Source organism: Orcinus orca, chromosome 9 (genome assembly GCF_937001465.1).
Source record: "Orcinus orca chromosome 9, mOrcOrc1.1, whole genome shotgun sequence".
Lineage (NCBI taxonomy): Eukaryota > Metazoa > Chordata > Mammalia > Artiodactyla > Delphinidae > Orcinus > Orcinus orca.
The window spans coordinates 1,341,310-1,355,951 of record NC_064567.1 but is presented as its reverse complement, the minus strand read 5'-3'; the positions used below and the strand labels follow the sequence as shown (position 1 = coordinate 1,355,951).

The following is a 14,642-nucleotide window of genomic DNA, read 5'->3' as shown; positions in this document are numbered from 1 at the left end:
GATTAAGTGCTCTGTCACACTTTTCCTTCTGTGCTGAACGGGCTTTTTGTGGCCACCTCTGGGTCCCAGGCCTTTGCGATTGCTCACTGCGCCTTTCCTGGGCACTCGGGGCCCTTTGTCGCTCACCCCCTGCTGCTCCCTGTGCCTCTGAACTCGTGGCACATTTGGGTGACCCCAGTTTTTTTCTGTGGCCTCTGCTCCCCACCAGCGTCCTTTCCGATATATCTTAGGGAGCGTGAGTGCTCTTTGAAAGACGTTCACATCATTTTAAACTACAGTTGAAGTCACATATAAGGTTTCTGTATGTGTGTCCAGGACTTCGGATTTGCTCGCTGTGCTTATTTTATAATTTTTGAAATGAGCTGTTTTAAGTAGGAAACTTTACAGCCCCCGAGCACAGGTAAGAGAAGTGACCTTCCATTTATATGGTGTCCTCTGTCCAAGGATTTTAATCTATAGGTCATCAAAGGGTAAGGATATTCATCCTCAACACATTCAGCATTGCCTCTGGTGCGTTCATAGCCATCTCATAGCGTATGCTTCAAATTTAAAGTATTCACTGAGAATCCAGTTATGCTTCTTGATAATTGGTACCTATTTTGATTTTTAAAATACTTCATCCTCTGTGCTGTGTTGCAGGTATTCAGAAGTGCTTTTCAGCTGTTATGGTTACTCCTTTTAGACTACTTTGCTGTACTTAAAGGAGATGTTCATTCGTTCATTTTGTAAATATTTCTTAGCTCCCTACATGTGGCAGACATTGAAGCCAATGATAGGGACCTGGTGGTCAGACAGGCCAGGCCCTCAGACCCCAGGGCTTTCACATTAGTGACAGCCAAGCTTATGTGTGAAGTCACTTTGGGGACTGCTTTGCTGGCATGTACCACTGTTTTAAAAGTAAAATGTGGGTTTAATTTCAGACATTAAGTATATTTTCTCATAGTTGTAACAGCATGTATCATTTTAAGAAATCTTAGCTCTTTAACTATAACCAAGTAATGAGCATATATTAAATCTGATTAAATAGAATAGAAGGAAGAGAAATTACAGACATATATTTACCTCCTATTCATAAATAAAGATAATGACCAGAAATATGGCTGTATTTTTATCTAGAAGCTTTCCATAATTCTGAGCACTTTTTTTTTTTTTTTTTTTTTTTTGCGTTACGTGGGCCTTTCACTGCTGTGGCCTCTCCCATTGTGGAGCACAGGCTCCGGATGCGCAGGCTCAGCGGCCATGGCTCACGGGCCCAGCCGCTCCGCGGCATGTGGGATCCTCCCGGACCGGGGCACGAACCCGTGTCCCCTGCATCGGCAGGCGGACTCTCAACCACTGCACCACCAGGGAAGCCCTCTGAGCACTCTTTACTTTAGATTTTTCCATTGCTCCTCATCCTTTTAATTAATCAGTTAAAAACAAAATACTTTTCTGACCTTTGACATGTGATAGATAGACTTTTTATTTGAGTTCAAGAAATGAAATTCTCTGTAATGGAAAATATCTGGAGGATTTATTTCTTTGGCTGAAAATTTTGTCAGAAACTTTTCGCTCTACACGTTATGTATTCCCTTCACATATCAAAGTATTATTTTAAATTGGCTTCATTACTTTCTGACTCTATTCTGATGAGTTGTATGTTTGTGTTAAGAAATTTAGGTTTATTAATTTTTCTAATTATTTATATGTTGATGTCTTGGGCCTTTAATTTTATTTTGGATTAAATTTACAAAAATAAAATGCCCATACAGTATAGACTGGAATGGTTCTGGGGCAGGAGGAGGGTGGTCTGTAAGTATTTTTATTTTATTTGAAATGTTTAACTTTCCCATTTGTTATTTCACTTCCTTCTCCATATCAAGTAATTTTATTCGAAATATAGTTTTACTTACGATGAAAAGAATTTTTAAAATTTTGATAACAATAAAAGATTGATTTTTTTCACTGAAATTTTTATTGAGATAATTGTAGACTCACATGCAGCTGTTAGAAATGATCCAGAAAGGTCTGTTGTTTGCATTGCCTAATTTCCCCTGGGGGTTGTATTTTGCAAAGCTGTAGTATGTGCTCACAAGCAGGATATTGACCTTGATACAATGCACTGATCCTTACTCAGATCTCCCCGGTTTTACCTGAACTAACGTGTGTGTAAGGAAATCAGATTTTATTCTTAGAAAACAACTGAAATACCACAATTAGATCTGTGCCCCGGGGGTGGGGGTGAGGGAACCGTTTAGCCTGTTGTGCCTCAGATTTCTTACTAAGTCAGATGGTTTGATTGGATGATCTCTAGAATCCTTTGGGTCACAACATTCTATAATTTTTGTATGAGAGTATTTTAGAGTTTGAAATTATAACCTTTATCTTTTCTCTCTTTTTTGTGTTTAGGAAGAAAAGGCTTCTCTTTTACATCGTACTCAGGAAGAAAGAAGAAAGAGGGAGGTAAGAACAGCTTTGTAATAGTCCCTGTAGATAAACGTTTTCCATGGCATCTATATAAGTCTTGGTTTTCCTGTTTTATATATTAGATACATGTATGTTATATGTGACATGACTTAAGTATTTATATGCATGTTAAATTTCAGAAACATTTCTGGATTTGTTGGATTTTATGGTAGGTCATCTATTCTGGAACCAATGTAGGAAAGATGGACTAAAAGAGCAGTTTCCAGAGTAGAGGGAGAAAATAGGCTTTCAGTTCACTTACTTGCTTACGATACGGCTTCCAGAAGGTGTAGAAAGTCTTCGTGTATAGTGTTCATGTTTTGTCAAGCAAAAGGAGAAAACTGCCTGTCAAGGCAAGTTATCTTAACTATTTGTGAAGAAGCTGAATGAATGAAAGGAGCTATAGTGACATTTGGCATTTTAGTCTTTATTTTACATTTTATCTTTCGGAGGTAATTTCTTAAAATGGCTTTACTTTGTTGATTAATCAGCAATTGTGGTGTCCTATGGCCTGCTTTTCTAGGTCATTTTTTGTTTTGTTTTTTAATAATTCATCCATTCCTTTAACAAATATAAATTGAGAGCTTGCTATGTTCCAGGTACTTTTCTGCTGGCTGGGTATATAGACAGGGCATGAAACGGTGTGTCTGCTGCTGGGCGGTGGAGCACAGGTGTTCCCCAGGATCCGGAGGTGGGGACTTGGAAGGTCGGCTTTGGATGTAGGGTGTGAGGGAAGGCGTCCCTGAGCTGGTGAGAGCCCAGCGGATTTCCGAAGGATGGAAAAGAAAAGCTGTGGAAAGCTGGAAGAAGGGCATTCTTGGTCAAGGGAACAGCAGACGCACAGACGCTCAGGCAGGGTTTCTTAACCTTCGCATTTCTGACATTCTGGCCAGGTCATTCCTTGTCGTGGGGACTGTCCTGCACACTGCAGGGTGCTTAGCAGCGTCCCTGGCCTCTCCTAGATGCCGGAACACTCCCTGCCCCTGCTGGGACAGCCACGGTGTCTCCAGAGATTACCGAACGTTCCCTCGGCGGGAGTTGCCCTCACTTGAAAACCACTGCTCAAACAGGAGAAGTGTGTATTGGTTGGTGTATTTTATCTTTTCTGGAAAATTCTCAATCAGCCAGCTCTCCCAGTTGTGCCTCTGCTCCATCCTCGCTCTCCTCCTCCTCTTGGACTCACATGACAGAGGTGTTCGACCTTTGCATTATGTCCCGTGTGTCTCCTGTACTCTTTTCGGTATATTTATTCTTTTGAATACCTATGCTTTGGTTTGGCTGTTTTCTTTTGTTCTAACTTCTGATTTACAAATTATCTCTTTTAGTGATGTCTGATTGTTAAGTACATCCATTGAGTTCTGAATTTCAGTTTTTATTTGCGTTCTAGAATTTTCTTTGATTCTTTTATTTCCCAGTTCTCTCGTCTTTTCATTTCTTGCACGTAACTGTAGATATTTAAAGATAATGTTTCCTCTCCAGTGTTTGGAACTCCTGTGGGTTCATTTTTATTGTTTGTCCTCTTGATTTTAAATTCTTGTCTTTGCCTGGTTATTTTGGTTGAATACCGGACATTGTATGTTCCAAACTGAAGCGATATCTTCAGGCTTAGAATATGGCCTCTTCTTTTTGGAGAGCGTTACATTTGCTTCCGGCAGGCAGTTGGGGAGGGATGAATCCCCTTTAAAACAGGGATGAGCTAATGTGAAGCTGGCCTCCAGGCCTCGTGAGGACTCACTCACCTGTCCTCAGCGCACCTGCCACAGGGATGAGCTAATGTGAAGCTGGCCTCCAGGCCTCGTGAGGACTCACTCATCTGTCCTCAGCGCACCTGCCAGAGAGCGGGAGTGCTCCTGAGACTTCCCCAGCAGACAGCTGAATGAGTAAAAATAAGTGTTTTGAAAATGCATGGGATGTTATATGAGTGTTTAATTAAGTGCTGTTAGAGTCATCATAGTTATGAATAGATTCCCAAACTAGGTTTAAGCTCAAGGATTCCCTTGTTGTAACCATTTGAAGCTCAGAAAGTACACTTTTGTGACCTGATGGTATGTTCTCTAATCCCAAGATTGCGTGAATGTGTATGTGCCTTTCAAGCCTGGTAGGTGGCATTCATAGAAGATGTGAAACATTGTCATGTAATAAGACAGTACAGATTTTCGTGTCACACCTGAGTTTGCTGTCTGACTCATATCTTTTGGCATCACTTAATCTTTATGGAAGTCTCGGTTTCTGTGTCTTTAAAACAGGAGTAATGCTCACCTGTAAGGTTATTGTATGAATGCATGTGAAGTGTCTCTCTTAGGGCTGGCACATAGTAGGCTCTCAAACACTGTTAGCTGCAGTGGTTATAACGATGATGAAGAATATATATTTTTGCTGGGTCACTGAAAGTTTTTTTTTTTTTTAACATCATTATTGGAGTATAATTTCTCTACAATGTTGTGTTAGTTTCTGCTTTATAACAAAGTGAATCAGCCATACATATACATATATCCCCATATCTCCTCCCTCTTGCGTCTCCCTCCCACCCTCCCTATCCTGAAAGTTTTAAAGACAGAGTCGAGTTGATAAAAATTGGAGTTTTCTGCTTGGAAACAAAGTGACCTTTAAAATAGATGCTTCTGTTGTCTGTATTTTTTTTAAATACTTAAAACAAAAACTTTTAAAAAAAGAAGTCTTTCTATGCTGGTAGAATTATAAAATAATGTAGCTGTTTTGGAAAACAGTCCAGCAGTTCCTCAAATGTTAATTCCATGCCTAGATATACACCCATGAGAAATGAAAACCTATGTTCCTGCAAAAGCTGGTACATGAATGTCCACAGCAGCATTATTCATAATAGCCCAAAGTGGAAAGAGCTCAAATGTCCATCCGTTAATAAGTGGATAAACAAAATGAGACATCCGTATAGTGGAACAGCCATAAAAGGAGTGACGTACTGATACATGGTACAGCGTGGATGAACCTTGAAAATACCATGCCAAGTGAAAAAAAGTCAGACACAAAAGGCCACATATTAGGGCTCCACTGCACATCATGCCCAGAATAGGCAGTTCCATATAGACAGAAAATTGGTTAGTGATTGCCAGCGTTGGGGTTCGGGGTGGGAGGACAGAGAATGAGGGATGACTGGGTAAAACCCCTGGGTACAGGGGTTTTATTGGGGACGGGTGATGAAAATGTTCCAAAATTAGACAGTGGTGATGATTGCACAACTTTGAGTATATTAAAAATTGGTGAATGGTACACTTAAAAGAGTGAATTTTGTGGTACGTGAATTACGTAGCTGTTTTTTTTTTTGAGTCTGAACTAGTCTTTGTCATTTTCACTGATCCTGACCCATTGTTCCCTCCTCCCTGCATTATTCAGGAAGAAAGACGAAGATTGAAAAATGCAATAATTATCCAGTCATTTATTCGAGGCTATAGAGACAGAAAACAGCAAGTAAGTTTGTTTTTAAACTGAGAAGGAATTAGAAAGGTATGAGAGAGCTTATTTTATTTTATTTATTTTTATTTTTTAATATAGATTGATTGATTGATTGGCTGCGTTGGGTCTTCCATTGCTGTGCGTGGGCTTTCTCTAGTTGCCGCGAGCGGGGGCTACTCTTTGTTGCGGTGCGAGGGCTTCTCGTTGCGTTGGCTTCTCTTGTTGCGGAGCACAGGCTCTAGGCGCACAGGCTTCAGTAGTTGTGGCACATGGGCTCACTGATTGTGGCTTGCAGGCTCTAGAGCGCAGGCTCAGTAGTTGTGGCCCATGGGCTTAGTTGCACCGCGGCATGTGGGATCTTCCCGGACCAGGGTTCGAACCCTTCTCCCCTGTGTTGGCAGGCGGATTCTTAACCACTGCGCCACCAGGGAAGCCCTGAGAGCTTATTTTAAATATGGCCTTGGATTCTTAGAAGTGGAATTCATTTTGTATGTGTTTTTGTGTGTACTTGTTTAATGAAAGTTAATGTGGATAATAGTATTTTCCCCAATAGTTAATTGTATAAGTTTATATAAAGATTTATAGACAGATGAGTTTTTTGGTGATTTTTAAATTATTAAATGCAAACATAGGCCAAACCACGGCTAAAGATCACAGTAGAAGGAGGTGATGGAAGACTCCTGCATAGGGCGTTCATGGCTCTGTCACTACATTCCAGGCTTTTCGGGTTTCATTAACCGTTTACCAATGATAACTTCTCAGTAACGGAATCTTAATTGTCCATTTCCACTACTCCAGTTTAAACACTGAGTGACCATTTAGACCATACGATCATGTGATCCAGTCTTTATGTCTTGTTTTGTTTTCAGTATTCCATCCAGAGGAGTGCATTTGATCGCCGGGCCGGCTTGTCCCAGTCTGGTGGCGCTTTTTCCATCGCCAGCGGCCCCACCCTCACCCTTTTGGTGAGGCAGCTTCTGTTTTTTTACAAACAGAATGAAGACTCAAAACGCTTGGTGAGTGTTGGCTACATTTTCACTAACCCTTGTTAATGTGTTTTCCAGCTTTTGGTTTAATGGGATCAGAAACCCCTCCAGCGCGTCTCACCCTTGCGACTTCCTCAGCCAGCGGTGATAGGTCGTCTTGGTGATAATGTTTTACCTCTTAAAAATCGATACACATTTTCAGTAGGCTTTTTCACGTTTTTATTAAGGCAAATTTCACATATAAGAAACAGTAGGCTACTCTGTTGTGCTGCCGCCATTGCCCAGTCCGCACGGGCAGCACCTTGTTTTGCACAGAACCCTCCACCCTGTGCCTGCATCCCTGCACGTGCATCCTCAGCGTCATAGCCTGTTTGTTACCTGTAAATACTGAAATGTAAATCTCGGAACTCTAGGGTCTCTCTCTTGAAACATTTAAAATATAATTGTGTAACTCAAAAAATGTTATAGGTTTTGATGTTATCAGTGATGAGGACCGGTGTGTGTTAACGGAGGAGATACGTGGATGAATCATCTTTATAAAGTGGAACTTGTTACTGTGTCCACTTTCCCAGGAAGTACTGAGATTCAGTAGGTTAAATATGTATTTATTCTTAGACATCCTTATTTACCTGGATTAAAAATTTCTAATTAAAACATGGGTATACAGTGAAAAGTAAGTCTTCCATGCTCCAACCGTACGTACTAGAAGGATCCTTGTGTGGACTGTAAGTACAGAAGACATAGGAATACTTTATCGCTTATCTGGTGTTTGGCTTTAACACCCATCGTTGCTTCCTGTATTGAGCTGGGCTGGACCATGGGAAGAACTTTCCATAAATCTTTAGACGCAGTAAAGATGGCTTTCCTTAAATGCAGGCTCTTTTTGAAATTAATTAATTAATTAATTAATTTTATTTATTTTGGCTACATTGGGTCTTCGTTGCTGGGCACAGGCTTTCTCTAGTTGCGGCGAGCGGGGGCTACTCTTCGTTGTGGTGCACGGGCTTCTCATTGCGGTGGCTTCTCTTGTTGCGGAGCACGGGCTCTAGGCGCACGGGCTTCAGTAGTTGTGGCACTTGGGCTCAGGAGTTGTGGCTTGCGGGCTCTAGAGCGCGGGCTCAGTAGTCGTGGCGCACGGGCTTAGTTGCTCCGCAGCATGTGGGGTCTTCCCGGACCAGGGCTCGAGCCCGTGTCCCCTAAAGGCACGCTCTTTCTAGGCTTTCTCTCTGAAGCCTGTGAGGAGAAGAATGAGAAACGTACAGCAGCAGGTCATCTGGCTCTCTTTCTGGAGCAGTCTGTTCCTTCCTCATGTACTCTGACCTTGCAGATTGAAGGTCAGACGTGGAGCACAGCCACGTGGGGGTCAGAAGGGCCGTCAGTCCTCTGTCTCTCCAGAGCACCCTTCCCTTTGGAGAACTGCTTCTGCCCCACTCTGAGGTCTGGTCCGTGGTTCCTGCATGCTTTCTGGATGTGGTGCAGCCGCCCAGTCCTACAGGCCCTGTGTAGGATTAGAATTAACCAGGTCCTCAAACGTGGTTTATATGAGAAAAGCAAACTGGATTGTTTATTTAGTTTGCACAGAAAAATGCAAGAACAATAAATCAGTCATATGTGGAGGGAAAGTCTCCTGCCCATCTTCAAGGACCCTAATTCCTACTTTAAGAGCAGGCGTGATGCCACTTTTGATAGTTTTTCTAAGGTGCTCTGTGCAAAAGTGTGCGTATATGGCTCTCCCTTCCTCACCCACCCCCTTGATTTATGTTTTATTATAATGACTGTAAATATGGTCGCTAAAATAGTGTACCGTGATTGTATTTTCTTTTGTGTACAGTTTTCTTGAGCTACTCTAGAGTGAATTGTTGTGTCATTTCTGTTTAATTATCTTTGAGTCTCTTTATGATGAAGTCTTCTTCCACCTCCTGACAGTAAAATAATTCTCAGTACAGTTTTCCGTGACTAGAGGGTCAGGTCACTGGTGCTCTTTCCCCGCTGAGCTGTTCCTTCTGCGTCCCGGGAACTTGCTGCACAGTTTGGAGTGGTTGCTCTCCACGCCTGCCATGTTCCTGGGAAAACCTCCGCTTTGCTTTGCTTCCGTTTCAGTTCCTCTTTCCTGATTCCATATCTTTTTGCTTTCTTGGTTTACTCCCTTGTTTTATTGATATATAGCCTCAGTTAACTTCCTGAGAAAGGATGGATAAGATGGAAAGTTTTTGAAACTGTACTTATCTGAATTTAGTAAATAACAACAAAAAGTTAGGCAAAGCAGATGTTTAATGTACTTAGAACTTTTGGGATGATATTGGTGCATTTGTCAAGAATGTAAAAAGCAATATCAAAATCCAGTCCACTACAAGGATATATTGTACAGCACAGAGAATATAGCCAATATTTTATAATAACTATAAAGGGAGGGTAACCTTTAAAAATTGTGAATCACTGTGTTGTACACCTGAAGCATATAATGTTGTACATCAACTATACCTCAATTAAAAAAAAAATACCAGTCCAGAAAGTGTTCAAATAAAGTGCTTTGAGGTTTTTTTTTTATGTCGTTGAAACGTAATTACTCGATTAATGTATTTACAGCCTTATTCTTGTACTTCCTACAGTTGGCCTTCAGATTTTTATAATGTTCAGTTACTGTACATCCTAGTTTTATTTGTTAATGGGTATTCAGTACAAATTCTAGAATGAACTGCGTGTCACATAGTGCAGAAAACATTTGTATGATACTGGTTCCTGAGAAAATATGAACAAGTAGCTCCAAATACCTCAAGAAGAAAGATTGTGTGTAGGTAAATCAACATTCGGATTGGGTCTCAGAGTTATTTCCACCCGAGTTAGGACACACTCGAATTTATCATGCAAAACACATGTGTTAGTACTTTAATTGTTTGATAACATTTTATATCAAATAGGTGTTACTCTCAGAGGAGAAACTGTAAAAATGACAGGTAAAGAAAAGGTTCTGTGGCACATTTAAGAAGCTGTCTTAATTTTAACGCTTCTAAATGGGTCTCATGAAATGAACAAATAGCAACAAAAATATCGTAGAGGAAGTACAAGAGATGCCTGTTTGGTATTGTGCTTTCAAAATCACTTCCGGTAGCTGTATCCACACTAGAGAGGCCTCCTGGATGGGAGCTCGACAGAAATCTAACTCAGCATTTGCCCACCGCGATGGCCCATCACTGTGTCCGGGACGGCGGGGGTTCTGGTCATCAGACGCGTCTCTGACCTTTTTTCCCTCCAGCCGTGTGGACGTATAATTGACAAATAAAATTGTAAGATACTTCAGGTGCGCACTGCGATGGTTTGTATAAGCATTGTGATAGGATTCCTCCTGTCTAGTTAAGTGACACATCTCTCGCCTCACATGCTACACACCTGGCCTTTTATCGGGAATAGTGGGACTGAATGATTGCCTTTTCTACCGAAATTTCATGGAGTTAGGGAAGGAGAGTATCCACAGGAAAGGTGCTGGAAACTCAGAAGAGAAAGGTAAAAAGAAGGAACTGTTATCCTTCGTAACTTATGATTGAGATTGTGATTCTCATATGTTTTTATTGTGGTTTGCTGAGTTTTGCAAATGAACTTTCTGCTTCACACTTACATGAGTTTTAAGTACCTTTAGTGATAAATGTAGTAATTTAACTCCGTGCCAATGTGCTTTCTTAAGGTGGAAGGTTCAGGACGTGTGTGCTACTACCTAAAACCTGCCTTAGAAGATTTACTTCTTAGCATGTTTCGATTATTTTGATTAAGTATTTACCAATTAAGGAAATTTTGGTATGTTTGTAATTAGTAAATAATTAGCTTTTTATGGACTGAGAGTTATAATTGTATGTTTTGCTGTTTCTTTCAGATATGGATGTATCAGAACCTAATTAAATATAGCTCTTTGTTTGTCCAGCAGTTGGATGGATCTGAGAGACTTACGTGCTTATTTCAAATAAAGAGGTTGATGAGCCTCTGTTGCAGGTAAACCCATCGTTGTCAGCAACTTGTGCAACGTGGTGGTCACTTTGTCTAGAGGAATATACCCTTTGGTCTTCAGTGTCTGTGACAGTGGTTTTCCCTTTTTTTCCTTCTTGAGACTGGAATGTTCTATGTATTACAGTTTTCACTCCTGTGATTCTTCTCCCTGTAGAAACTAAAATGTAGGTATAAATACCTTCCAGATGATGTTTTCTTTCAGGTAGGCTCTGGAATTATCTTGTGGGGTATCAGGGGTCCTGGTTGCTAGCGAGTGGATGGGCCACCTGAAAGGACTCCTGCTGTGAGGAGGCAGGCTCCCACTCTCCTAGGGTCGCTACCCTCGGGGACAGGCTCTTTAGAGCAGGCCTTTCATCAGGCTCTTGTGATTTATGTGTGGACTTGAAATAAGTCACTTCCATGACTTTGCTGGATTCAGTTTACAAAGCACATTTAGGTGATGTGAGCAGTAGTACCTGAATGAGAAAACAAATTAACATCTTCACTGTTTTTCTCAAAATTGCTAGTATCTGCACAGTAGCAAACTTTCAAATGATTCTGAGCCTTTAATATAATTTCAGCTAATTTTCTGGAAGTTGCATGTAGTAAGGTTTATTTAGGATTGCTATCAGAGCTAGGCCTTGTTAACTGACTTCCAGAATCCTGAGCTGGACTAAAGGTAGAGAAGAACCTTTATGAAGAGAGAGAGTCTGGAAGATCGCCAATCCCAAGAAATCTTATTTTTTTTCAAACCCCTTTTATTTCTTGGAAAAACTTTTACTTTGAAAAACACATTGTACGCATTGATTCGCTGGAGTGGGAGTCAGCAAACGTTTTCTGTAAACACCCAGATGGCATGAAGTGTGGCCTCTCTTACGCATACTGTGTTTTTTCTTACAAGCTTTTAAAGGCGTCAGGAGCACCCTTCACCTGAGAGCCACACAGCCTGTGGCTGGTTCCGCGCACGGGTTGTAGTTTGTGGACACTTAATGTCCTTTCGAAGGTATTCATTTAGCAAGTAATTTTAATAGATGATAAATCCAAATGTAATTTCTCCTTGTTTTCCCCAGCTTTTTGTTTTGGAAAATTTCTAACACCAGTAAAGTTGAAAGAATACCATATATCCTTCACCTAGATTCAAAAGTTACCATTTTGCCACATTTGCTTTCTCTCTCTCTCCACACGTACAGTGTGTTGTTTTTCTAAAGCATGTAAAAGTAAGTTGCAGACATCATGACGCTTCACCCGATTCACTGTGCTTCTCCTAAGAAAGCACACTCTCTGATAACCGTAATGCTGTGTTCACATCTAAGAAAATGAATAGTAATTCTCTTAATATCATGTGGTATACACACTCCATATTCACATTTCCCCAGTTATCTCAAAAATAGCTTCTCTGTTTTGATGATCCTAGGCTCCATTTGTTTCACTTATTCCTTTGTCTCCTCTCTTTCCTTTAAATTGGCTGTCAGTTCTAGAGGAGAGTTTTTCAACCACACCGTCTTCCTGTTTGGGGCTGAACCATTCTGTGTTGTGCACGTGGTCCTGCGTGTTGTAGGGGTTTAGCAGGATCCTTGCCCTGCACCCACTTGATCACACGGGTCTCCAGACACTGCCGAGTGTTGCCCCCATGAGAACCACTGACATCGGGCTGTACTTGATTCAGTTTAAGCGTGTTCAACAAGAATGCTTCATAGCAGATAACTGTGAGAGCCCTAGTGCCTCACATGAGACACAGCCCATTCTCAGTGAGGCTGAGTGAAAGTAAAAACTCCTCTCTATATTGTGCAGGTACATTTCTTCCGTGTCATTAGAGTACCACCTTTCACCCAGTGGTTTGTTTTTGCGTTTGATGATCTACGCCTGAATCAGTTGTTATATCCATGGTTTATAAAATGCTGATTTTTCTAATTCTGTTGTTTCTTCAGTGTTTGTTAGTTGGCTTTATTTCTGAAGAAGACCCTGCCTCCTTTTCTCTTTAGTCTCAGTCAGGCCTCGTGTATCTTTAAATGCTGGGTAGAGGGAGCCCTTATCAGAGCCCCATTAGTGTTTTGAAGCGTCTTTGCTTTCTGGGACCACACCGTGTTGGGCCCTATTTAACACCTCCCCTGAAAGCCCCGGGTTGGGGCTGTTTTCTCTAAGGAAGCTGGTTCCTTTAGAGGAGGAATGAAGTTTTAACAAAGTAAAATTAGAATAGAAATCTGTTAGAAACTTTATTTCACGTGTGTGAAGTTAATAAACCAGTGAATGGTCTTCCCTGCTGTGTGCAGGGCATTGAACTTCAGGTGCTTGGGCAGGTTGCCAGAGGAGGGGACGTGTGCTTTCTTCCACGCTTTTGGTCTCCATGGGAATTTAAGATAACTTTTTCAGAGCTAGAAAAGTAGTTTTATGTGAAAGAGATGATGTACCTCATTGTGTATAAAATACGTGAATGAACAGATAACACGGAAGTCGATGGCACCTGAGTTGAGGATGAGTGGAACTCGGGTCAGTACAGTAATGAAGTAGAGGTCAGGAGGCTGGGTTCTAGTGCTGCCTCTGTGTCCTGCTAGCTTAGGGCATGACGCAAGTTACTGGATCTCGTTTTCAGCTTCATTCTAAAGTGAGGAATATTGGATGAGACTGGTCCTTCCAGGCCCAGTATTTCAGTGCTCTGCTGGGTGGTTGGACTGATGGGTACACCTCTGCTTAAAAGCAAATGGTCTCCTGGTCACCTCCATCCTTCAGAGCCATCTTTTTGCCTTTCCTTGGGCCCTGGAAGCACCATTGAGGGCTCAGGGCTCTAACGGTGCAGAGGTCATTGTTGGCATCTAGTACAGCTCTCAGAGTACACACTTTCTGTCATTTTTATTTAGTGCTAACACTGTTTGTAAACAGCTGCTTATCAACTTCAGTAAATTTATTTTGAAAATAAAGATAATTTTTTTTAAAAGTAATGAATACTGACATTACTTACATTTTTTATGTGAGCATCCATTAGGAACAGAATTGGGATTGGCTAATCAGTTGATAACTTCGTTGATTAAAAAAGTTTATGGGCTTCCTCCTAAGTGCTTGGCCCAGTTCTCAGCACTGCATGTGACTGTGACAGGCAGAGAAGGGACCTGCTCTCCTGGAGACTGTCTTCTGGGAGACTGAGAATAAGCAAGAATAAGTAACATAGGAACATCTTTATGTGACAGAAATAAACGGTAAATAATGAGGAGGATAAAAGGAGGAAAGGGGGATTGAAATTTGGGGGTGTAGTTTGACTTTGGAGAGTCTGGGGGGAAGGGTGGCCCTGAGCGGGGAGGATGGACAGCTGTGCAGGGACCAGAGTCTCCCCAGGCTCTGGTGGGGAGGCAGAGGGAGGACCCTCCGGGCACATCCCAGGATCTGGAAGGGACTTGCTTTTTTTTATTTATTTATTTTTGGCTGCATTGGATCTTCTTTGCTGTGCACGCGGGCTTTCTCTAGTTGCGGCGAGCGGGGGTGGGGGCGTACTCTTTGTTGTGGTGTGTGGGCTTCTCATTGCGGTGGCTTCTCTCATTGTGGAGCACAGGCTCTAGGCGCGCGGGCTTCAGTTGTGGCTCGCGGGCTCTAGAGCGCAGGCTCAGCAGTTGTGACGCACAGGCTTAGTTGCTCCGTGGCATGTGGGATCTTCCCGGACCAGGGCTCGAACCTGTGTTCCCTGCATTGGCAGGCGGATTCTTAACCACTGCACCACCAGGGAAGCCCTGGAAGGTACTTTCTTTAGGACTTGGGCGTTCATGCTGAGAGAGGAGAGAAGCCAAAGGAGAGTTCTGAGCCAAGGGTGACATGACTGGA

The 14,642-nt window shown here is 41.9% G+C and overlaps 1 protein-coding gene across 7 annotated transcripts in view; it reads left to right on the top strand.

The window, feature by feature from the left end:
• UBE3C (ubiquitin protein ligase E3C) overlaps positions 1-14,642 on the top strand; it is a 121,526-nt gene that overhangs the window by 21,756 nt on the left and 85,128 nt on the right. For 4 of the 7 annotated variants that reach the window (XM_033408221.2, XM_033408219.2, XM_004281233.4 and 1 more), the window contains 4 exons: positions 2,389-2,442; positions 5,815-5,889; positions 6,744-6,890; positions 10,726-10,841. In XM_033408221.2, the coding sequence (XP_033264112.1) occupies positions 2,389-2,442; positions 5,815-5,889; positions 6,744-6,890; positions 10,726-10,841 (392 nt within the window). The remainder of the gene's footprint in view (positions 1-2,388; positions 2,443-5,814; positions 5,890-6,743; positions 6,891-10,725; positions 10,842-14,642) is intronic. The other 3 variants (XM_033408223.2, XM_033408222.2, XM_033408225.2) reach the window with 3 other exon arrangements.